The sequence below is a fragment of the Hippocampus comes genome, unplaced genomic scaffold (genome assembly GCF_001891065.2).
Source record: "Hippocampus comes isolate QL1 unplaced genomic scaffold, H_comes_QL1_v1.1 scaffold202, whole genome shotgun sequence".
In the NCBI taxonomy this organism is placed as follows: Eukaryota; Metazoa; Chordata; class Actinopteri; order Syngnathiformes; family Syngnathidae; genus Hippocampus; species Hippocampus comes.
In genome coordinates this window covers 1,189,157-1,213,226 of record NW_017805829.1, presented here as the reverse complement: position 1 = coordinate 1,213,226, position 24,070 = coordinate 1,189,157, and the positions used below count along the sequence as shown (strand labels likewise).

Genomic DNA, 24,070 nt, shown 5'->3' with positions numbered 1-24,070 from the left:
AGTGCTGTCATTGGTCGATGTCGCACCAGGAACCAATCATGCGCCTTGAATGAGTGTCCGCTGCACATACAGTACAGACATGTACAAAACCTCAGAGTCATTCAGCCTTTTTTTTTCTGAATACAGTACTTTGGAAGAATCCGCGATACACTGAAACCGCGATAAGCGAACCGCACGGTAGCGAGGGATCACTGTAATTCGCATTCCAATAAGCGGGACCTTTTTATCACCAAGCAGGCGGCTTATGGTGTTAATTGGGGGGGGGGTGTTTCAGGTTGCAATTTTCATTTTTTTTAAAGGTTCCTTAACGGTATGGTTTTCAATATTCATATTAGGCTGAATTAGGGTTGTAAGAATTGGTGTTTGGGTTGTAAGAGAAACGGTTTGGGTTTAAGGATAATTTCGGGTTTTGAAGGTTAAGGATAGGGTTCTAAGCGTATGTTTGGGTTTGTTTTTTTAAGGATTGGTTTTGGGGCTTCAAGTGTTTGGATTGTGCTTTTTAAGGATTAGTGTTAGTGCTCTTTCGCAGATGTGTGTCTTCATTGTCCTAATGGGCCTCTTTTCCTTTCAAGAGCTTTCCTTTCAGTGTGTTTTCGTGGGTTAGCGGTGTTAGCTGTCGTGCCAATGTATTACTTGGCATGCTTCCTAATGAGAACCCCTGTTGGGATATGAAGGATTCATTTGGTGGCTAAATTGGTTTTGCGTCAAGTGCTTCGGTAAAGGTACTCCCCAATGCAAGCGGCATTAAAATACATGGGGTGATGGTTCACTCAATATTTATTCTCCCTAATTAGGTTTTCCTGGTACCTCCTTTGTCTTGTTCCCCCCTGCAGGCACCATTACCTCGTGGGTGGTCATATTCATCCTGCCCATTAACAGCGCCCTCAACCCCATCCTTTACACACTGACCACCCGTCCCTTCAAGGAGACCCTGATGCAGGTGTGGGCCAACTATAAGCAGCGGAGGCCGGCGGTGGCCAGTCACCCCATCCATCAGCGTTCGCTCACCTGGCAGGAAATGTGGCCCCTGCAGGACTCCACCCCGGTGGTGGGGGACCATCGGGGCGGGGCCAACACAATCCCCGCCAAGCAAACTGGCCTTGCGGAAGATGACCCCAGCGTTCCCGTGTGAATCCGCTCCAGAGTCAGAATCTGTGCGTTCAATTGCAAGTGAAATGGTGGATGAAAGACCTGTGCCAAGCCTGAACAATCCTGACCATGTGGGAAATTTGCAGGTCAACTTGAACACCCCATCCGCATCGGTACCTTACACGCATTTGAGTCGATGAAAAGACTCATTTCACGTTGGCCAATGAAGCCGTCTTTTTCACGGATGTTCTCCTGACTTGCGGTTTTTATGTTAGGCTGACTTAATATTAACTGTTTTGTAAAACGCTTTGTTACAGCTGCAGCTGTTGTGAAAGTGCTATATAAATTTGGGTGTATTGAAAGGAAATGCGATTTCCATTCATTTCACTCTGGCCTTGGAAAACGAATGGTATTTTAATTATGGTTATCAAAGTGGTTTTCCGCAGCAACACTGAAGCCAAGCTGAAAAACTCAGCCAGGTTGTCGCCGTCCACGATCAATCGTGCTCGTCATTGGTGTGTTCGCTGTATTTTACCTCGATGGCTTTTGCTTTGGAATCAAGGTTGCAACACAAAAGTGAATCAAAATATGTACAGAGCCACTGGGTTGACATAGAAGGAAAAAAATAACAACCCTTTGGATTCCAATCTTAAGGGCTCCGTAGGTTACAATAGGCTTTTGCTGGCCTTATTTTTGTTCTTTTCTTCTTTTTTATTAAGTGTTTACAAATTCTGTTTGCATTTTAAATTCTTAATGTGCAACCTGACGAGCAAAAAAAGTCTCATGAAATTACATTTCCCCCTTTTTATCCACAAGATAGTGGACTGAAGCCTCCGGAAAAGTTCCATTTTGACTTTGATTGATTTTTACATTCATTGTTAATTGAATCAATTTCTTTGTTGTTGCAATTCAAGCAGCTGCTCTCGTACCTCAGCTTGATGGAATGCCTCCACAGCGGACTGGAAGGAATCCAGAAAGTGACATTTTCAAAATAATTATTTTGTCGTTGATTGAAATGAAGTCTGCCCAATAGACTCTATAATAAACTTCAAGCCCAAAATGATGAATATAACTTGTCAAATAAAAAATTAAATGAAAAATGACATTTTGGTGACTTGCTATGCTGGTCATGTCCTCAAACCTTCAGGGATTACATTGTGTCACTCACAGAGCGAGCTCACTATAGATTTTGAATTGTATGTGTTGTTGTCTAATTGTAACTCAACCATACAAAACAATACCCATCACTGTGCATACTTGTTATCGCTTTCAAAATGTCTCAATATAATTTTATGACAATTTTATGAGATTTTTGGTTGCATTTCCCAGCTGGTCTGGGCTTTGACACTGGACTCTTAAACATAATGTATTTTTACACCAGTCATGACATTAGATATTCCGCTCGCAGCATACTGTGTTTGTATGAATTTCTATGAAAATCATTTTCTCTGCAGATTATGTAAATATAAACGTTTGTTTCTGGTGTTCTTTCATGTATGGGTCATTTTACTGTATATGCCGGCATGAGTGTTTATCTGCTTGTTCTTGAATTAATGTACAGCACTTTGTATGTAGCAATGGCTGTTTGAGAGTGCTCTATAAATACAGTTGAGTTGAGTAATGTCAATGTTTGTGGAATTGTTGGAGTTATAGTGTTTAATTTGTGTAATGGCTTTAATAATGTCTTTAATATGACAAATTAAAAGTAATAAGAAAAGGTGTTTTCATTTTTAATCCAAATTAATTTATCACAGGTCTCGCGTGTCACTAGCAGGTAAGTAAATAACAATTGTTTGTTTATTTTGTTCCAGCCACGTTTAGATGACCACAATAACCACAGCCATGTTTAGATGATGCGTTTACATGCAATTCAGTAATGCGATAATCAGAAAAACCTGGTTTACATGGTTCAGTCAATAGTTCGATGTCTTTCCAAATACATGACGTAAATCTGTTGGTCTCAGTAAAGGCCTTCCTCCACTCCTAACAACAACAACAAAAAAAAAACCTTGTGTACCTCAAGACATGCTAGTCGCGATTGTGTGATACAAGCTCGCTAAAAGCAACCCAAAACGCTGTTGTGGAAAAGTTGTGACCTGCACATTGATTATGCTATGAAAATTAAATGCAATGTTATGACACAATGTTGTTTTATATGCAGCGACTATGCCGACATTTTTGGGAGGTTCATAGGGAAAGAGCGACATCTATTGGTGAAACTGTAATTTGGAGAAAAAAAACTCGATCTTAAAGCTCGGTAGATTTCTCCCTTTCATATTCACTGTTTTCACATTATGTCCAGAATATTTATATAGTGCCCTGTCAGTCCTTGTCTATAAAGGTAGAATCTTGAAATTTTCATGTACCTGTGTTTTAAATATAGGCCTACATAATAGCATAATTACTTTAGAAAAGGTTTGTACCACGGTTCAAAATTATATTTCACTGTAGAATCACTGCATATTTTGTCCTGTATTTCTGAATACAGGAGCAATGCTATATACAGGGTGTCCCAAAAAATTTATACACACCTTAAATAATTGTAAATTTGGGGTTTATTATAATTCGAATAATTTTCAACATGTAAAAGAATTTACAAATATTATTCTATTGTCTTGTTATCGCACGCTCTCAAACTGATGTCCGTTCTGCTCCAGACACTGCTGACAATGCGAAGTGATGGAATGGCACACATCATGGCCACCTCACGACTATCTTGCCACAAAGACTTTCTTGGACTTTGTTGAAACGTTTCCAGTAATCTTTCTTCTTTTGTGGGGTTTGTCGATGTACGTGGTCTTCCGGAACGCTTCTTATGGACGGCCTGAACAGTTCCATCAGCTTCAAACTTATCTCTAATTCGAGTGATGGGAACTCGTGTTGGTGGTTCTTTGTTAATCTTCCTCCTAAATTGTCTTTGCATTTCTACTGCGTTTTCAATATTTCCAGTAGCATTTTAGAATCAATTTCCTTTCTTCAAAGTCAAGTCTGGTTACCATAACTCGGTTCAATGGGTTCAGTCTATAAAGAAAGAATAAATAATTGAGTTATCAGCTGCTAAAATGTGTATACATTTTTTGGGACACCCGATATTGGGACACAGCCAGAGACTGTTACACCCGCGCTGGAAGAAGGCGAGATACCGTGGCTCGTTCCACATGCGTGAAAACCTGTAACCATTGTAAATGGCACAGCCACCTTACGCTGTGTTTTCTATGCTCTTGCTATTTATTATTTATTATATTTATTCTATAAATATATTGCTAATGCTTTATTTTATATTGCACTTATATTGAACTGTGTACACTTCTTTTCTGAAACATTTATTATGTGCAATGAAACACTTTATCCCCCCATATATATATATATGAGATTTTTGTGCCTTTGTTAGTTTTATATTAATTATTATTTAATTGTCTCTTATTTTTGTGAAAGTTATTGAAAAATTAATATCGACAAGTTGTTTTGTAAAATAAAGTTGGGGGGGGGTGTGGCGTTGGGGCACCACAAAGCATTTATGCTTAGGGCGACAAATTGGCTAGCGCAGGTCCTGAAATTAAGCTGCAACACCTTCTCAAAAAAGCGGGACTGGGTTGTCACCTTTTTTTTTAAATAGTCAATAAACATTTTGGGAACTGAGGATACTAATTGTTGAAGCTTTGTAGGTAGAATTCTTTCCCATTCTTGCTTTAGGTAAAACTTAAGCAGTTCAACAGTGCGGGGTCTCCGTTGTCATAGTTTATGCTTCATAATGCGCCACACATTTTCAAAGAGAGACATGTATGGGTTGCAAGCATCGTATTCTGTTTTTATTTATGTGTCACACATCGTCCCAACTTCATTGGAATTGGTTTTGTGCAAACAAGTCACTGAACTCACTTTACAGTGTCTTTAATGACTTTATCTCGTTTCGGAAATAGGATCATTTTCTCAAATTCATACTTCAATTCAATATCTTCGCTGTACACTCACGTGGAGGCTCCCCGTCACTGGATTTGCCTTCGGAGCGCGAGGAAACAAATAAAATAAAACCATCACATCATGTCGTTGTTTAATAACGTTCCCAGATTTGCGCCTGCGCAGTAAATTCGATTTGAGCCCCCTACTCCTCCCCAATGCAGTGTTATGAAGCTACGGTTCCCTAAGGTTGCAGCGTGTCGATGGTACCCGTTACATAACCTCATCGTCGGTCATCACCAGACAACAGATTGCTTTAGGCTTCTCGTGTGCACGAAGAGGAGACATTAGCAGGAACTAACCAGTTGTGACGAGATGTTCCCAGCTAGCAGATACTCCTGTCATGGTACGTCTGGCTAGCAGCAAGTTTGCCTTAATTCGTTGCTCATTCGCCGAGAAGTGAGTTTAGACCATGATTCGGGCGCCGATACCGCTCTCTTACACTTTAATAACATCTATTTGGAGTTGTGTCCTTGTGTGTGAAACTCACAGAAATGCTGCAGTCCGTGTTAGCATTAGCGTCGATTTTAGCAGCAAGCTAAAATCAAATGTAGGGCAAAGTTCATTGGGAATATCGGTCACTGTTCTACGACATTGCTGACATATATTCACACACATATAGTTGTTTTTTTGTAATTGAAATATGCAATTGTCGTCAATAAAATAATTCGTTTGTTGATTTCCAAACAGTATTTTAATATCAAGTTGGGGTTTTGCAATGTGTCACCTGCTCAGTTATCGAATGCATTGCTTGTGATTGTGGGCTGTGTTATGTAAAGACAGAAGTAAATTACATATGTACAAGTCTTAAGTCATGAGCTTTTCTTTTCTAGCAAGTCCCAAGTTACTGCTGCAAAAATCAAGCAAGTAAAGCGCAGTCTCCTTCTAAGTTTCAAGCAAGCCATCCTGTATATCAAAATTATACAATCCTCTTCACTCACAACAAATGTTCTTACATTGACCACATTGCACTCAGTGTCTGTATTTTCTCTGCTAACACATTCCCAAACCAGTCTTTATAGTTTTGTCTTTTTAATTGAATGCACAACCAACATGAAGCTCTGTTAATATTTAACCTGTGAGAAGTTAACTTAGGTTATCTTTTTTTGTGGGTTTATTTAGTGGCAGGATGACGTAGATGCATCGGTATCAAACCATGCATGTTGCAATTGTTTTTTTCCCATTTTGATCAAAATTATCGTCCTCGAATCAAAATGTAAAAATATCAGGGCAACCTCTGTGACACTTCATGAGGTGGCCTCTCCAAAACAAAACAAAAAAAAATCCTCAAAAATAAATTTAGAGGCTGTTCATGTCTTCAACTATTGGGGTGGGGGGTGTCGTTTGGTTTAGGGTGCCATTGCTGTGAATGCTCGTTCTCAGATGGATGCCCGGGCTCCCCACCCTCTGCAGGCCCCTGATATAGTATTTTATCGCACAATGGTGTATCAGTTAAAAACTGTTGTGTTAATATTGGTTGTTGTCTTTGGATGAACCTTATGACACCTAAAATGGGTCCAGGTCATAAAATGGCTACCCCTGGTCCAACTGACAAATAGCTCCATGTTCTCTTAACTGTTGTCCTCCTCCTGCAGCCTCCAGGTGCATCAGGGCCTTGAAGACGGTACAAGTTGACCACACGTCACCTCAGCTGTACACTACGTTAGGCAGACGGAGCAGTTCTTCGCTGTCCACGCCTCGCATCACAACCCACTACACCATACATCCCCGGGACAAAGATCCAAGATGGGAAGGTCAGTTACCGTGTTTGGATCCTTTGAGAGTGTGTACAGGGGAGAGGGCGTCTGCCAACTGTGCAGGCATCTCAAAGAGGGTTTGAGGTACAATTTTCCATCCATTTTCAGTTCAAAGTGCTTCCTTTTAAATAGCCCATTATTAAACTGAGCAGGCTTTGTTTTTGTGTGTGTGTGTGTGTGTGTGTGTGTATACAGTGAAACTCCTCTACAACGAAATCATGTTTGCAGCAAGAAATTTTTCACAACAGGGGGTTTTTCACTGGAGCAAATTTGATCTCAGATGTAAACACACACACACACACACATACACACACACACACACACACACACACACACACACACACAAACGTATGTGTACTCTTTATTTTTATTCCAATAGTGCATAAGTATGAGCACATACTTATTTGACAATTCGTATAGTCAGTGTAGAAAGAAAAAAAAGCGAAATAAATTGCGAAATGTACGATCAGCATTCACTTTCACTTACCGGTACATCAATTTCTTGGATAATGTATTTTATTTTGCTTCCTCCGTCTTTCATTTTGATCACTTTTACCCTCTCTTCCAGCATCGGAGCGCTTCTTGTCTTAGCTGCTTGACATCCAAAGGTCCGTTTTGTAGCCATTTTAGCAATGCAACGTTCATGCTGTGTCTGAATCTAACAATAAGAAATACTTCTTGGACCCGGTGGCTTTTCTTTCCACTATCTCACTGTCTCTAACTCGACCTCCCCTCGATCGTCACCCAAGACAGCGCTGCTCAGCTGATGTCATGCAATGAACTTTTAAGCCAGCCACGGGACACTTTGTAGTCCTCGATGGCCATAGTTAGCACGATGGAACTCGCCTTCTCTCTAATTAGCGCTCCAGTTAGCGGAAGGTTTTTAGCATGATAACAAGTAAAGCATTCCAGGAAACGTTCGTTTATTTGACTGTCCGTCGAGCCACAAGCAATTTACTCTGAGCAGCTAATCGGATGCCGTCCAACTCTATCTTCCACGGATCTAGCTACAGTATCGACACACATAGATAGTGAGGTCCCTCTTGGCCAATCGGAGGCCAGGATGATGCTCGGTAAGCCAATGGCAGAGCAGCTATGAGTATGTTGCGTTCAGGAAACTCGGAGCTGTGAACGAAATAAAAATCGTTCACTATTCCAGTAAAACTCATGCTATTAGAGTCACTTACATGTCGCCGTTTTGTATCCAATGAGAGTAAATAGCGGCGCAAACAGAGTTACTCCGTAGTATCGAGCAGGACTTGCTTGTGTTTGCACCACTGCGTGCTTCTGTATGGCTTCCGGGTTCCGGGTAGTGGAAATTCCAGTGTTATGAATTGATCGTTAATGTAACATCGTAGTCGAAATTTTAATGCATAGGTTTTTAGTCCGGGTGAAGAAATTTCCTTTTGAAAGAACTCCGTAGATGGGAATATTTTCTGTAAACCAGTGTGGTGGTTGCTGTTGCCATTTCCGAACGAAGCAGTTGAGGTCGCTGTTGGATTAGACTTCGCTTCGATTAGACGCAACAGGGATTTTTTTCGTTGTATGGGGCCCAGGAGAGTGGGAATGGTGTTAATGTATGAAGATTTTTTCACACTAGATGGCATTTCCGCCCATGTAGGTTTCGTTGTAGAGGAGTTTCACTGTATATGTTTTGTATTTGTTTATATAGTCTATACGTACGTTCAGTACTTAAGAAGTGCAGTCCATATTTACATAATGTTTCATGAAACATAAAAAGTTGAAGTGCTAAAGCCACAGATTTGCTCGCATTATTGTTGGAATCAGATTTATGATTCACTAAGTTATGTTTACACCACACTTGTATGGTAGAATTTTGTGAAGTTGTCGTCGTGAATGCAATTGTTTAGTAAATTAACAATTCCGATCGAAGTAGATAAATAGTCTTTCAAATTAATTAATGGTTCATATTCCGATAGTTTAGCATAGGGCTAACCTGTCAGACCAAAACATTTCTGTACTCTTGATACCTCACATACTCGCAGTCCAGCCAGCATCTGCGGATTCGTACATATTTAACAATTTTTTTCAATATTTTTCAATATCTTTAAGTTTCGATTGTGTTTTTTTAACCCCAATTTTCCCCGTTTTAAATAGAAAACCTATAGATCACATTTATCAGCATTTATTGAAGAATCTTAAAAAATAAAGATAAATAAATGGGCGTCAATTATACACACACGTTTGTTATTCGCGGGTTTGCTCGGTCCTTACCTGTGAATAGTTTGGGGTCCAGTGTACCTGGACGAGTTTAATTCATTCTGTGACCGCAGTCGTGACTCAAAACACTCAAATCACAAATGATCTTTCCCCGTTGGAGTGAATGGAAATTTGGGCCGAACCGTTTTTTTTTTAATACTGCAATTTAAATCTGCGATTATTTTTTTCAAGGTCCGCCCCGTCACAAGTATTTTTTGACAATACTACTTACGAACGTCTCTTCAGACGAAATTTTCAAGTTACAAAATGCCTCAACAGAAATTATTTTAAACTTGACCGGCAAATTGGTGCCGTTGTTAAATCCAGCTTCTTTCATCTTAGACAGCTGGCTAAAGTAAAACCTCTCCTCTCTCATGAGCACCTTGAGACAGTAATTCACGCCTTCGTCACATCCCGGAAATTAAACTTTCAAGTCACCACTGTACTTAGCATTGTGGGATGGAAGTTTATGCTAACTCAACGCGGCTTAAATGTTTTTGGGGAGAGACTATTTCATTGGGAATTGTAGCTTTCACTTCAGGAGTGATTGTTGAAAAGTTTCCAGGAATTCACCAACAATGAAAAGTTCTTTGGTGTATCCCCTTGTCGCAGTCTACAGTCCACGTCATTAGAATATTTAACACCTGCCTGTGGCCATGCTGATGTAATGAGCTGTCAGTCATTCAGCATATGGACTGCGAGGGTTAAAGAACTGCCGGTGATGCACGGGTTATCCTCAGGTGTGGAAATGGAAAGGTTCGCGGATGAGGCGGACGTGGTGATCGTGGGCGGCGGTCCCGCCGGTCTGTCGGCCGCCATTCGCCTCAAGCAGCTGGCTAACGAGCAGCAGAAGGAGCTGCGAGTGTGCCTGGTGGAGAAGGCATCTCAGATGGGGGCGCACACGCTGTCGGGGGCCTGCCTGGAGCCCAGCGCACTCCATGAACTCTTCCCCGACTGGAAGGAACGGGGGGTGAGCATCTGACGCCGACTTCACTCTTTCATGCAACTTTTATTGTGAAGCTGTGTTGGAGGCTTTTCTAGGTTTGATTCAAAACACCTCTGCTGTCTTTGGGATTCTGCTTGAGCAGAACATTTCATTGAAAGCCCTACACCCTGGCCTGAAACCCGACTTTCAAACGCGAAGCGGAGTTTGTAATCCTGGTTGGATATCCTTGTTTGAAACTGCAACCCTTTATTGAAACCGTAGTTTTGACACCATGGTTTAAGACCTTACTTTGAAAACCCAACCCCAACTTGAAACCCTAACTGAGGTTTGACGCACTGGCTAGAAACCCTACTATGGACCCTCGCCTGTCCCTGGCTTGAAACCCTACTTTGGAACCCTAACTCTTATATGACACCGTGGTTTGAAACCCCACCCTGGTTTGAAGCCCGACTTTGATACCAGGGCCCTGGTTAGAAAGGCCAATTTGAATTCCTAACCCTCGTTTGACACACTTGCTTGAAACCCTACCCCGGTTTGAAACACCACTTTAAAATCCTAATTTGATTGCACGAACTTGGCGAGAAACCATACTTTGCAACTCGAACCCTTGATTAGAACACTGGCTTGAAACCACACTTTGACCACCGCTTGACACCCTTGCTTGAAACCCTAATTTGAAACTCTAACCCAAGTTTGACAGAATGGTGACAGGGAATACATGGACTAAGTCGGTAATCCTATTGTGTGCAATTTACAGCACGGGACAGCATTGAATTGCAAACAATAACGCTAGGCTAATAACTAACTCGAACTCTAGTTTGCAACCCTAAAAAAAAAGCCCTAACCCGAGCTTGGAATATCTACTTTGAAACCCTACCCCTTGTTTGAAACATGAATTTGCTTGAAACCCTACTTTTAAACGCCTACTTTTTCAACCCTAGTTCCATAACATACCAAGGCCGCTGAGTGTGCCTTTTATTTACCCAAGTGTGGTGGAAAAAAAGTCATCATAAAAATCGTAACAATTTGTCATTTTTTTCTCTAATATTTAATACTGAATGTTTTACCAATGCGTGGTAAAATATACTCTCCACCTATGTCTGGCAGTGGCCTTCCTTGAGTTGAACCCGACAAAAGAATGAGCTCCGACTCCAATGAGTGTTTCAATAGTCGTCTATTGACCTGGAGCCGAGCCTGTTCCTGCATATGATCATCATCTTAAGATAAATGTCAGCGTGTCCCCTCTCTGTCTCTTGCCTCAGGCTCCTCTCAACACACCAGTCACTGAGGATATCTTCAGCATTTTGACAGAGAAGCACAGAATCCCCGTTCCCATGTTGCCAGGTACAGTTCCTGAGCAAATGTCGTGAATGAATTGTGCAGATTTTTGTTTGTTTGTTTTTAAAGTCAAAGTGTAATTGTATTGGTGTGTATGTGAGATAGGTCTGCCTATGAGGAACCACGGCAACTACATAATTCGTTTGGGCAACTTTGTCGGCTGGCTGGCCGAGCAGGCCGAGGAACTTGGAGTGGAGTTATATCCTGGTTATGCCGCCTCCGAGGTCACAATGATACCGCTTTTATCATTTTAAACTAGTCATACTTAGTAACCCAAACTCAGACTTGAGACTTACTTTGAAACTGTCTGGCATCCTACTTTGAAGCTATAACTCTCTTTTGAAACTCTTTGAAAATCACATTTAAAATCCCCATTTAAAACAAGATTGATCATTTGAAACGCTAACCCTAGTTTTCAAACCTTAACCATAATTACTCCTTTGAAACCGTAACACTGCCCCCCTATCCATTGTGTGAAACCAAAATTCAGGCTTGAAGCCATTGTTGTTTGTAACCCTTTTTTGAAACTCAGCCTTGAAATCTCACATTGAACCTTAATCCCGTTTTGAAACCTGAATTTAAAAACCCTTGTTCACGCTCAAAGCCCGTATTTGAAACATAATCCCAAAACCTAAACCTGCCCTTGAAACCCCAAATTACAAATCCTAACCACATTTTGAAGCTCAAACTTAAAACCTGAGTCCCGCCTTGAAATCCTCATTCAGTTTTGAAGGCCTTATTTGAAACCCCAAACCAGGCTTTAAACCCTGAACTTCGCTCAAAAAGTCCTTTCAAACCCCAACCTTTCTTTGAAACCCATCTTTAGAAATAATGCACATCGTCTTTCGTTCAACAATTATGGTTTTTGAGTATTGGTGTTTACCATGTAGTTCTGTCTGAATGTTTTTCATACAGATTTTTTTTTTTTAACTTTGTCTCTTGTGCCGGGAAGGTTTTGTTCCACGAAGACGGAAGCGTCAAAGGAATCGCCACCAATGACGTCGGCATCGCCAAAGACGGCTCACCAAAGGTGCCGCCGAAGCACGCGCCAAATTCTATTGGCCATGTGCGTGGAATTGTGGTCAGTAGCATGTGTGTTCAGGACGTCTTTGAGCGGGGGATGGAGCTCCACGCCAAGGTGACGTTGTTCGGCGAGGGATGTCACGGCCATCTTGCCAAGCAGCTCTACAAACGCTTCAACCTGCGTGAGAACTGCGAGCCTCAGACATACGCCATCGGCCTCAAGGAGGTAACCGACACCTGAGAAACTGTGAAATTTCACAAAACCGTGACAACGAAGATCATTATTGAGTCGTTCAACATTTTAGTAAGATCATTTTTTTCATTAATTTGAAACATTTTTATTGCATAGTACGACAAATTTAGAACAATATAAAACCACACCGTGAACTACGCACGTACCGTACAGCAGCTTCGTCATTCACGTCGCTCTGGAAATCTTGCCACAAAAGCGATGGGAGGGATTTTCTCTTGTCAAAATAGTTTCATCTTCAGAAGTCATGGCTACCCATCACTTGGACGTTTAGCTCCATGTTCGATCATTGTTTCTTTTACTTTCTGTTGACTGCGTCTTCTTATAGTTATTGGCGGATTCTGTTTAAACCGAAGGTGGAAGGAAAAGCTGAACTGTGAATCCATGTTGTACATAATCGTCCGACCACTTTCTTTTTTTTTGCTCGACATAGCATGTGTTAAAACATTTAAAAAAATAATAATAATAATAAATCACACCACATACTATCACGACAGTCACACGCTGACGACTGAGCGAACTAAATTTCCCGCAGCGCTGGACAAGCAATGTCATGTGATCATCTGCAGCCAGTGTTGGCCAAGCTGGCGTGTCATAACTAATTGACATGTTGAGTTAAGTGTGTCTAAACCTCCATGGCAGAGGCTCTGTCGAACCCCTGAGACTGATTCACTGAACCCCTGGGGTTCGATCGAACCCAGGTTAAGAACCACTGAAATAGGCCATGGTTTGGGACCATTTCACACCTCTATGGTGGATTTCTTATCTTGGCAGAGGGGAAGGGCTCACCAACACAACCTCAGATGTGTTCAGAAAGTATTTGGATATAAATGGAAACTGTGACATAACTTGGAAGTACAAACTTCACATTGGACAGTGGCTATCTATTGATGTATAGATTTTAAATATCTATGAGTGATGCAATGCAGCACTGATTGGGTGTTATGCAATATCAATTTACTGTCGTGAAACTCCACACTGCTGATAAAAAGGCATGTATGCCGCATGATTTGTTGCAATGTAGTCTCTTTTCACACCAGCGCCTTACATGCGTGTTGCCTTCTCGGCAATAAAGTCATCCACTGCGTGATGATGGCTATTTTTGTGTATGTGTTTATTTTAGGTGTGGACCATCGAAGAGAAGAAGTGGCGTCCTGGCCGAGTGGAGCATTCGGTGGGATGGCCTCTCAACAGGAATACCTACGGAGGTTCCTTCCTGTATCACCTCAACGAAGGAGAGCCCATGGTGGCTCTGGGCTTTGTGGTGCGTTGCAATTTATGTGAACCAGTGTTTTGCAACCTTTGCCGACCCAAGGCACATATTTGACATGAGGAAAATCGACACCACTGCACAATACAGTGCTGTGAAAAAGTATTTGCCCCCTTTCCTCATTTCTATTTTTTTTGCATATTGACCACACAAAGGTTTCAGTCCATCAAACCAATTTTAATATCACACAGTGACAACCCCAGGAAATATAAAATGTAGTTTCTAAATGAGAGTTTCATCGACCAAGGGTGGGAAAATACAAACCTATTTGGCTTTGTGGGGAAAAAAGTTTTTTTTTTTTTTTTTTTTTTTTTTTTTTTTTTTTTTTTTTTTTTTTGGTTAAAAACGCCTTACCATACATCGTCGGGAGAAAAAAAACACTTTTTTGTTTTTGGGGGAAAAAATTTTTTTTTTTTTTTTTTTTTTTTTTTTTTTTTTTTTTTTTTGTCGGTGTAAATAGTAATGATGGTTGTGTACAGGTGGGCCTGGACTACTCAAATCCTTACTTGAACCCCTTCCGGGAGTTCCAGCGGTGGAAGCATCACCCCTTCGTCGCCCCCACACTGGAGGGTGGCCACAGGATCGCGTACGGAGCCCGCGCCCTGAACGAGGGCGGCTTCCAGGTAAGCCTTGAGCTCTGAAAGAAACTCATTGTCCGATAAGACTGGGCAGGCACTTTTTCATGGTCAAATTTCACAATGATCATCCAATGTTGACGCCCAGCTCCAACCAATGACATTGGGGCATTAGCACAAAACAAAACTTGTCAATTAAGCATCATCCATCCAAGCTGCTTTCAGTCATGGCTCATTTGAGCAAATTGCCCAGGTAAAAGCTGATTAAAAAACAAGCCCTTAAATTTGCCCAAAATGGCCATTTGCCCTCAAATGGTGGACTTCCTATTCAATTGCAGCCATTAATCATTGATACTTTTGTGTGTCCTGTTATTGTTTACAACACAAGTTCGTGTCAGTTGTGAAAACTCGCCTTGAGGGTGACTTTTCCCCCCACTTTTTTAGGGGGTGCTGCTGACTCAGTTTTTGGGTGCTGTTTGTTGGTTTCCTAAAAGACACGTCATGCCATGCTGCACCCACAAGCAACGATGGAAACTAAAATGTCTCAATTTCATCAGACGAAATCTCTAAGCTTGTCTTTGAAGCATTCCTGGAAATTACTAAAATGACTATAAAAAATGATTATCATGATACCTTTTTGGGCATGACTTTTTTTTTGTTGGTCTCCACATGATAGACATAACTACCAAATTCCATGCTGCTTAAAGCCCCTATTCCACTGAGCGGCGAACATTTGCGAAGGTAGTGAATGTTGCATTTTCGTCAGGGTTTGTTCCAAGTCGCAAACATTCGCCAGACATTCGCCAACAGTTTTCGTGTTTTTTCTTATAGCAAGAAAATTTTTAACATGTTCCAAATTCCCTTGCAACAAGAAAAGTAATGGTCGAAAGGACCTTGGGAAATGACAAAATTAAATTAAAATGGCCACTTCAACCCTCCTGAAAATTTGTGTCTCTTCTTTTCCGGCTCAGTCTGTCCCTAAACTGACGTTCCCGGGCGGCCTTCTGATTGGCTGCAGCCCCGGCTTCATGAATGTGCCAAAGATCAAAGGTACACACACGGCCATGAAGAGCGGCATGCTGGCAGCGGAGGCTATTTTCCCACGAGTGGTGGCGGTGGCTGAAGGTGGCGAGGCGGAGACGACGGGTATGAAATCCGCTACAATAGCGGTGCGCAGACCACTGAAGAATGTACATTGGACATACTGGCCTTTGAATATTGTCTTCGCAGAGAATTTAAAGCTCGTTTTAAGACACAGTAGTACATTACAGGGGTGCACACCATGCATTGTGGTGTAAATATGGGGTGTTAGAGGTGCAAGGACCATGAGATCTAAATGTTATATTTGAAATGCATGGACTGTTGAAAGGGTTGAAATTTGGGCCAATAGGTCTGCACGTTCCCGAGTACGCCGAGGCCCTGAAGGCGTCCTGGGTGTGGAAGGAGCTCCGCGCCGTTCGGAACATCCGACCGTCCTTCCACAACTACTTTGGTCTGTACGGTGGCATGATCTACACGGGGATCTTCTACTGGATCCTAAGGGGCAAAGAGCCATGGACGCTCAAACACTGCGGTGAGTCACTGTTTGCAGAAATATCGTATGAGCTCGTCTCATCTGGTTTTGGTGTGCGTCAGGTCGCGATGCCGACCAGCTGAAGCCGGCCAAGGACTGCACACCCATCGAGTACCCCAAACCCGACGGAAAGATCAGCTTTGACCTGCTGTCTTCCGTGGCGCTCAGTGGCACCAACCATGAAGGAGACCAGCCCGCGCACCTTACCCTCATGGATGACAGTGTGCCCGTCAACAAGAACCTCGCCATCTACGACGGGCCCGAACAGCGCTTCTGCCCGGCGGGTGAATAAGCTGTGTACAAACTCTGAAATGTGGTCTAAATACGGTACATTAGGAATGCACGGACCATTAAATATGCCGCAAATGTGGTACCTCCGGGCAGCAGACCAGTACTGTAGTCTCAATTCACAGAGGTGCACAGACCATTAAATGCTTTGTGAATGTGCTACATTATGCTATGCATTCGAGGTCCACAAACCATAAAATACTAATGTGGTACATTTGAATGCAGACCATGAAATGCGATGTGAATGTGGGACATCATTTGGTGGACCTTTAAAGTTGATCTAGTCATACTAAAGTAGAGGTGCACACTACACAGACCATTAAATGTGATCTAGAAAGCTACATATGACATCAAATGCGATGATAAGTAATGGTACATTAGGTGCATAGACCATTAAATGTGGAAATGCAGTACATTTGTGGTGAATGCCATTAAATATTATACATACATCAAATTTGAGGCGCAGGGACATTAACTCTGTAAATAGGGTACATTAAAGCATCTTATTCTATGCAATGTAATTCCACGAGAAGTGCACAGGACATGAAACGTGATGTAAATACGGTATATTGGAGCTGCACAGATCATTAAACATGTAAATGTGGTACATAGAAGGTGCACGGATGTTTGAATTAAGGCTGCATGTACCATGAAATGTGGTCCAAATAGGATAAAATGTAAATTAGATTGAATGTCGTAATTACATTGTCTTAATCCCAAACTTCGCATCCCCCATCTTTTCTTAGGTGTGTACGAGTATGTTCCCGTGGAAACGGGTGACGGCATGCGGTTGCAGATCAACGCTCAGAACTGCGTACACTGCAAGACGTGTGACATCAAGGACCCTAGCCAGAACATCAACTGGGTGGTCCCGGAAGGCGGAGGCGGACCGGCCTACAACGGAATGTAAATAAAGCATCCTGGCCACCATTTGAGGAACATTCGGTAAGCTTGAATGACTGAATGAGTATTCAGGGCCTCTTGCCAGTATGTGCCTACCGTTGCTGTTATACAGTCAAAAGCGTGAATATGATTTATCCATATATTAAAAAAGTGTTCAGACTTTTGACTGGTAGTGGTATATGTACTGTAATAAGGAACACAAATCATGTTTGAAGAGCCTGGATTTTATTAATTTATCATGTGACACTACCGCTACAAAAAAAAAAGTGTGGTTTGAACATGTCATTTGCATAAAGTGGCCTTCAATTATATTAAACGGAGACTTCCAGCAAACGTTTTTGATAAGTTAACATTTATTCCAGGTACATGTTGTACTATACATATTGTCACATCAGTGAATAAACTACTTGACTGTTCTGCACTTGCTGAGGGTCTTGTGATGTATTCCAAGCACACTGCTACAAAACAGCGACAGCATTCAGTGTTGAAAAACAACTTCTGGATGAGGCTTGTTACATGACGAGGCGGGTCGACCATTCAGGCAAACATTTTGGCGTAGATTTTCTTCTCTCTCTCCTTCTCCTGCTGGACTTGCAGCTGCACACGCTTCATCTCATTGCTGATGGCTGCCGGAAAACGGAAACAAAACGTTTGGTTCTTGATGGTAGTAGTCACGCTCTGCAGTTTTGCGCTTTGCTGTTGCCGGGCATTAAATTTTAATCACCTACAGTACAGGTGTGCAGACCATGCAATGACTAGTCGTGCCAGAATTGTTAAATATGCTACACTAGAGGCGCATATACAATCAAATGTCTACATACGTACGGTATGTTTGAGATTCATAGACCATTCAATGCTGTGTAAATGTGTTAAACTAGAGGGGGCCAGGTCATTGAATAAGGTCAAATAGAAGCAGACCTAATTATTATTACTACCACCACTGGTATGTTCAGTATGGTGTGTGGATTTTGCAATTTGTCAACAAGAATGGGAAACGCTCACCTTTGTCCTCTGGAGCTATTCCCTGAGCTGTCTTCAGATCAGACTGCAAAGAAAATTGAGGACTTAACATAGCACGTGGCATTTGTTGCCCCTACTTTTGATGCTTTAAGTAGACAATATGTTACCATGGCTTGGCTGTACTCCTTGAGGGCCTGCCAGGCCTGAGCCCTCCGGAAAAGAGCCTTGGTGTTGCCTTTGTCCAGCTCCAGAGCCTACCAATACAAAACGCCACAGAAGTGAGCACAATCATTGTGTAATGGCGCCATCTAGTGGACACGTCTGCCCACGCCGGACCTCGTTGCAGCTGTCCACGGCCTCCTGCCACATCTGCAGTTTTAGCTTGCAGGCTGCCGTGTTGAGGTAGCAGCTGAGCACAGCGGGCAGCAGCTTCTTTTGCGCTGGAGACTCCTCGCCCTCGTCCTCCAAAACCTCCCCGCACACTTCCAAATACCTGTGGAAACAGGCATGTCCTTGATGCTACGTTGTCTTCTATCATGAGAATATAATGGGTGCTTAATAGTGAGACTTGAACCTGAGAGCTTTGCTGTATTTATTGACAGCAGCATTCCAGTCTTGACTCTTAAAAAGGTTGTTCCCAATCTTCTTAATGTCCTCGGCCACTGCCACAACTTTGTCCACCTGGGGGTGGGAAAGTTGAAATCCATTTTGATCCATTCTGTGCTACGATACTTAACACATTAAAGAAGTCTATTTGTAATGAGAAATCTATTTGAGCACTTTTCATAGAAATGTGATGTTAAAAAAAGTCATGTTAATGTCAATGTTAAATAAAATGTACACATTTTAGCAGTCGACTCGTGCCATTAAAACTTAATCAAAAATATACAAGCTTAAAAAAATGAAATATGAAGTCTGCAATCGGCACCATTCTTTGATGTGTCATAGTTGGCACAAAAGTGATTGAAAAAACATCACAGAATTTAAACTAAGCTTATACTGTGTATACCAATATTAAGTACATTAAAATTTGAATTTGTCTTTTTAAGTTATACAATGCTCATTTAAAATCTAATTTCCACATGAATACATCTAACATCGTAATTTACTAGTTTTTCATTTTTAATGCACTAATCCTCATTCAAAATGTATTTTTTCACAATGCTGAAGTCATGTTAACAAATAATTCAGTATTTCAGTTTTCTGCTCAATCCTCTTAAAAATGTTTTTCGCATATTAGAGAATGTATGTCATTTAATACATTAAATTAAAAACATATTTTAAATGAGCAATCTGACAGCAATTGAAAACAAGAGTTCCTGTGTTTTTGTCAAAAATATGTTAAAGGCACCATTTGTGGTATTTTCTTTTCCCTAGAAGGTAAAAACAAAAGTAAAACAAAACAAAAAAAAAAACGTACATCTTTGAAGTCAACATCCGAGTCTTCAGGGAAGTCGTGGTGGGCGTCGCCGGTGCTGTCACAGGGGGCAGCGCCCCAGCTGTCACCATCCTTGTGCTCGCCGCAGTCGGCAATCACGCAAGGCTGAAAAGGAGAAACGTCACCGGCTGCATGACAGACAGTTTGCGTCAGTCTCTGTGGCGCGGCGCTGTTCTTCATTTACCTTGACGGGAGCGTCGTCATTGGTGTCGATGGCCTCCAGCATTTTGACCACGCCCATTCCCTTGAGCACCTGTCCAAAGACCACATGTTTGCCGTCCAGGTGCGGCGTGGGCACCGTGGTGATGAAAAACTGCGAGCCGTTGGTGTTGGGCCCCGCATTGGCCATGCTCAATAGGCCCACTTGGTCGTGCTGACAATATGCACAGAACGCTGCATTATAAGAGGGTTTGCAGTGTGGGTTTTATTCTTTATCTGCTGGATTCTTGCCCCATTTAGCACATATTTAAATATGGATCTTAGGTGTAGCCAAGACCCTTCATAACTTTTAACGACCCAGGCTCCACCTGGACACATAAAGCTTGCCTCTCCAGTCGAGAGGCATCACTCCAACATACTTGCTTGTTGCTAAACTGTAATACTTTCCACACTTAGACAGGGATGATTAAGCAATTCAGTTTTTCAGAAAAAGAACTGTGAGTAGGTGAAGTTCTCATCATCAAATTGCTAGGCACTATAATTACCCCCCCCCCCAAAAAAAACACACTTGGATACACTAATATAATTTGGATTATATTAAAATAAATTAAGTATTGTATACATTTTGCATTCCTTTTGGAAATCGGAAAAACTGTAGAATTTTTTTTTTGAAGTTGTGTATATTTTTAAAATGTTTTTTTAAGATATTGCTTGTGCAGTTCTAAAATATGAACAAAATCAATATATTTTTTAAATACACAAATACTTTAGCAAAATATGATTAGTAATATTTGTGCACTATGGTCAGAACAATAAAAATGTATAAAAATAAGAATTATCATTTTTATTGAACAATATTGAATTATGATTGAACAGACAAAAGTGCTTCAAAAATACAAAACCAAAGATGTTTATTTGCTTGCTGTGTGCACTGCACTAAATCAAATGACACTATAACATGAAATAAAAGCACAATTAAAAAACTGATTGGATGAACATTTTATTTAAAACAACTGGTTACTTTAAATAATATGGGGGGAAAAAAAGAAAAACAAAAACATTGTGGACTATTTCATGTTAAGTAAATCACATCGTTAATATTAGAGTCAAGAAAAACATCAACAAATGCTGTTAATATATATTTAGTGGTTGGAAAATTGCGCCACGTGCTTTTCCTTTACCTTGTAGTGAAAGTTTTCATCCTCAAACTTCTCCCCGTAAATGCTCTCGCCACCAGTGCCATTCTGGTTGGAGAAGTCTCCTCCCTGGATCATGAACTTCTTAATGACTGTCGAGGAAAGTCAACGCATGGTCCAAATTTTTAAAAACGCAGTCATCAATGACATCGCGGTGAACACGATCATGCCACATACTTCTGTGGAAAGGGCATCCTTTGAAGTGCAGAGGTTTTCCTGTGGATTTCCCAAGGCCTTTCTCCCCTGTGCAGAGGGCACGGAAGTTCTCTGCCGTCTTGGGTGTGATGTCAACGAACAGCTCCAGAACAATTCGGCCGGCTAAGGAAAAGAAGAAATAAATGACAAATCAGAGAATCCAGTACAAGAGCTGCATTGCCCCATTAAGAGTTCACAGCCAATGATAACTACATATCGAACAACATTTTTATTCATGCAACTGTTGTTAGCACTGGTCAACACTGCGCGAGCAATCGGCTAGTGTCAAATCATAATTTAGCTTCATTATTAATTTGTTGTAAAAGGCCATAAAATTAAATGCAACTCTTGTAGTGGGAGGGCCATCCGATCGTGTAATGCTGTAGCCGTTAATTGTTAATTTGTGAATACAATACATGCAGGTACATACATTAGCATCAATTATATTCGTGTACTGCAACCTGCCTCAATTGGCGGACCGCAATCCACTACCGGACCGCCGACCTCCTCTGTCCGAACCTCCTCTGTCCGGACCCTCGGCAAATTGTATAAAATAATAATTTATAAAGTGATTTTTATGTTATACATTTTATATTTGTGGACTATAATCTGCGCATTACCTCGATCGCTTGTTAAAATTATCCGTTGTATTCTTTGCGTGCACTAACAGATGTATTGCAGAGGACCGCAGCAGCGCGACTGTGTGTTGTATAATGAGCAGGGCATGTCGGCGATAACGATGCGCTGATTGGCTCCTCTGAACTTAAGGTGTGCCCATACATAAGCGTCTGCACGCGTCTATCCCAATACACACGCATTCAAAATGGATGATTGTGTCAGGAAACAGACGCATGCGCGACGCCACAGTGTGCTCACAGCTTCAGTCCAGGAGAGCCGCATACAGACAATTAGACAAGACGAATCGCGGGAGGTTTCGATTGTGTGCAGTTTTGCTCCCTTCTACCCGGGGATCTTTGCAGCTGTTTAACAGCAGAACACCGCAACATGGTAAATGAACATCACAATGGCGTCCTCAAATAATATTTGCATGCCTCAGACATTGCATTCACCTTTAGTGGAAGAACAACACTGCACATTCCTGTGCTCCCTTGTGTCAGTATTTAAAATAGTTCTTAACTCATCTTCTGATATATTTTTCAGTGATTTCAGAGGGGATGTGAAAAGGGGAATTGTACAAATTAAAAGGATATTTTTATTTTCATGTTTCGTATTTATTTTGGTAAAATGAGTATTTTGTTTTGTTAAATTAAGGGAAAAAAGACAACTACTGTTTAACAAAGTGAAAGTAAAAATGTCTTATTTCCCTAAAAGGGCTGTTTCTATTATTAAGCAGGCACAACTTAACAAAATAAAAAGAGTTCATGTGCCTCAACACAACACCTCTCATTATTTGCTGTGTACTGGCAAAGTGAATCATGGTTATTTTCATGCACCCCATTATTGGTTGGTTGTGAGGAGTGTTGATTTGTATAAACTTGGCTTGACCATACTAAATGGGCATATAGCCCTGCTCCCCATGACCGCCGTGCATGGAACCGGACCTTGGTCTTATTAAAAAAAAAAGTGGACCTACAGGATTTCTAGTTGAGGACCACTGGTGTATTGCTTGCTAAAGTAATCAAACGCACATGGGGTGTGCACCAAATGACCGAAATTGAATATTTAGTTTTATAAAGCTGTATTCAAACATTCAAAATACATTAAATTAATATAATACAACAACTAGTGTATATAGGCTGCCACATTAACACTTATTTTAACACTCAAGCTTATTTGATGAGTACGGGCGATGCTAAGCTAACGAGACTAGCAGTAACTGCAACATTTACTTCAAATTTCAATGACATTTTAAAAGCAACCTTACCTCTAGCGCCGCCAATGTCAACGTCGAAGAAAACGCGAGGGTTTTCGGGGTTGGACGGCTTGCTAGTGGGCACCGGGTGAGACATTTTGCGACACTTTATTGAACTGTTCGCCTACGCTAACTTAGCAACACAGCAGCCGGCCGGTGTGTCTGTCTGGAAGGAGGAAAGTGCTGGATAGACACCGGAAGTGACTATAGATTCGGTACGATATGTCAAAATAAGAGTACAGTATTACCTTGTTTCAAAATAAAAGCTAGTTCCATCCTTTTTCCGAACTGCTATTCCTCACTTGGGTCGCGGGCATTGTCAAGCCTATTCCGGCCATTCTTTAGAATGTCTCTTTTGAAGGCATCAAGACAATCATGTTGATGTAGTAACTACATTGTAGTTGATAAAATATGAAAATATGTCCCTGATCATATTAACTGGCGACAACTTCGTCTGAAATAATAGGCATACATATTTTTTTCTTTCCACATAAGGTGAAAAGAAAAAAAGTCGCCTTTGTCAAACCATGTTCCTTTATAAATTAACACTTGTAGCATCATAAAATAAGTCATCAAACTGGTCCATGTGTCAATATATTTCGGTGTTAAAATAAAACAACACAGGATTTCATTGTAATAGTCCAGTGTCCTAGTGCTGGTCCTGCTGATCGATGACCATTTTGCTGTCAGACTCGGTTTTGGTGTTTCTTCTCTCTGGAATCAGGAAATAAAATGAATAGGTTTAATCGAAATTTAAACACCCATCCATTTTCAACACCGCACACGGAGTTCCTGGATCCTATCCCACCTGACTTTGGGCGAAAAGCAGACGACACCCCGACTGGTCGCCAGTCAGTCGCAGTGCACATATAGAGATGAACATTCATGACCACATCCACACCGTCACTGAGTGGCAACTGATCCCACATTGCCCGCACACAAACCAGGCGAGTGTACTGCTACACTACCGACAACAGGATTTATATTTTAAATTTAAAATGTACAATTTCATTTTATTTGTTCATATATACCTGACATGTTTGAATAAAACTGGTAATCT

The 24,070-nt window shown here is 41.4% G+C and overlaps 3 protein-coding genes and 1 long non-coding RNA gene across 4 annotated transcripts in view; 3 read left to right on the top strand and 1 right to left on the bottom strand.

Annotated features, from left to right (window-relative positions):
- Nucleotides 1–1,270, top strand: part of rxfp1 (relaxin family peptide receptor 1) — a 69,398-nt gene extending 68,128 nt beyond the window's left edge. Inside the window, exon 18 of the mRNA XM_019887475.1 lies at nucleotides 834–1,270. Coding sequence (XP_019743034.1) covers nucleotides 834–1,132 — 299 coding nt within the window. The 3' untranslated portion in view covers nucleotides 1,133–1,270. The remainder of the gene's footprint in view (nucleotides 1–833) is intronic.
- Nucleotides 1,271–5,172: 3,902 nt separating this feature from the next.
- Nucleotides 5,173–17,605, top strand: etfdh (electron transfer flavoprotein dehydrogenase). Its single transcript, XM_019887437.1, has 13 exons — nucleotides 5,173–5,392; nucleotides 6,642–6,800; nucleotides 9,764–9,993; nucleotides 11,232–11,313; nucleotides 11,413–11,531; nucleotides 12,260–12,337; nucleotides 12,410–12,556; nucleotides 13,704–13,844; nucleotides 14,330–14,473; nucleotides 15,397–15,571; nucleotides 15,816–15,998; nucleotides 16,061–16,282; nucleotides 17,033–17,605. Exons 1-13 carry the CDS (start codon nucleotides 5,362–5,364, stop codon nucleotides 17,194–17,196), a joined length of 1,875 nt encoding a protein of 624 aa, XP_019742996.1. The 5' UTR covers nucleotides 5,173–5,361; the 3' UTR covers nucleotides 17,197–17,605.
- LOC109526262 (uncharacterized) lies at nucleotides 16,289–16,934 on the top strand. The gene is made up of 2 exons (XR_002170295.1): nucleotides 16,289–16,818; nucleotides 16,862–16,934. It is a non-coding gene; the product is annotated as an uncharacterized LOC109526262 (long non-coding RNA).
- Nucleotides 17,393–23,215, bottom strand: ppid (peptidylprolyl isomerase D). The gene is made up of 10 exons (XM_019887438.1): nucleotides 23,023–23,215; nucleotides 21,120–21,260; nucleotides 20,928–21,034; nucleotides 19,772–19,960; nucleotides 19,570–19,692; nucleotides 18,724–18,830; nucleotides 18,486–18,642; nucleotides 18,317–18,403; nucleotides 18,192–18,234; nucleotides 17,393–17,815 (listed from the first exon to the last, which is right to left on the bottom strand). The coding sequence occupies exons 1-10, from the start codon at nucleotides 23,105–23,107 to the stop codon at nucleotides 17,727–17,729; spliced, it is 1,128 nt and encodes a 375-aa protein (XP_019742997.1). The 5' UTR covers nucleotides 23,108–23,215; the 3' UTR covers nucleotides 17,393–17,726.
- Between the last annotated feature and the right edge of the window lie 855 nt (nucleotides 23,216–24,070).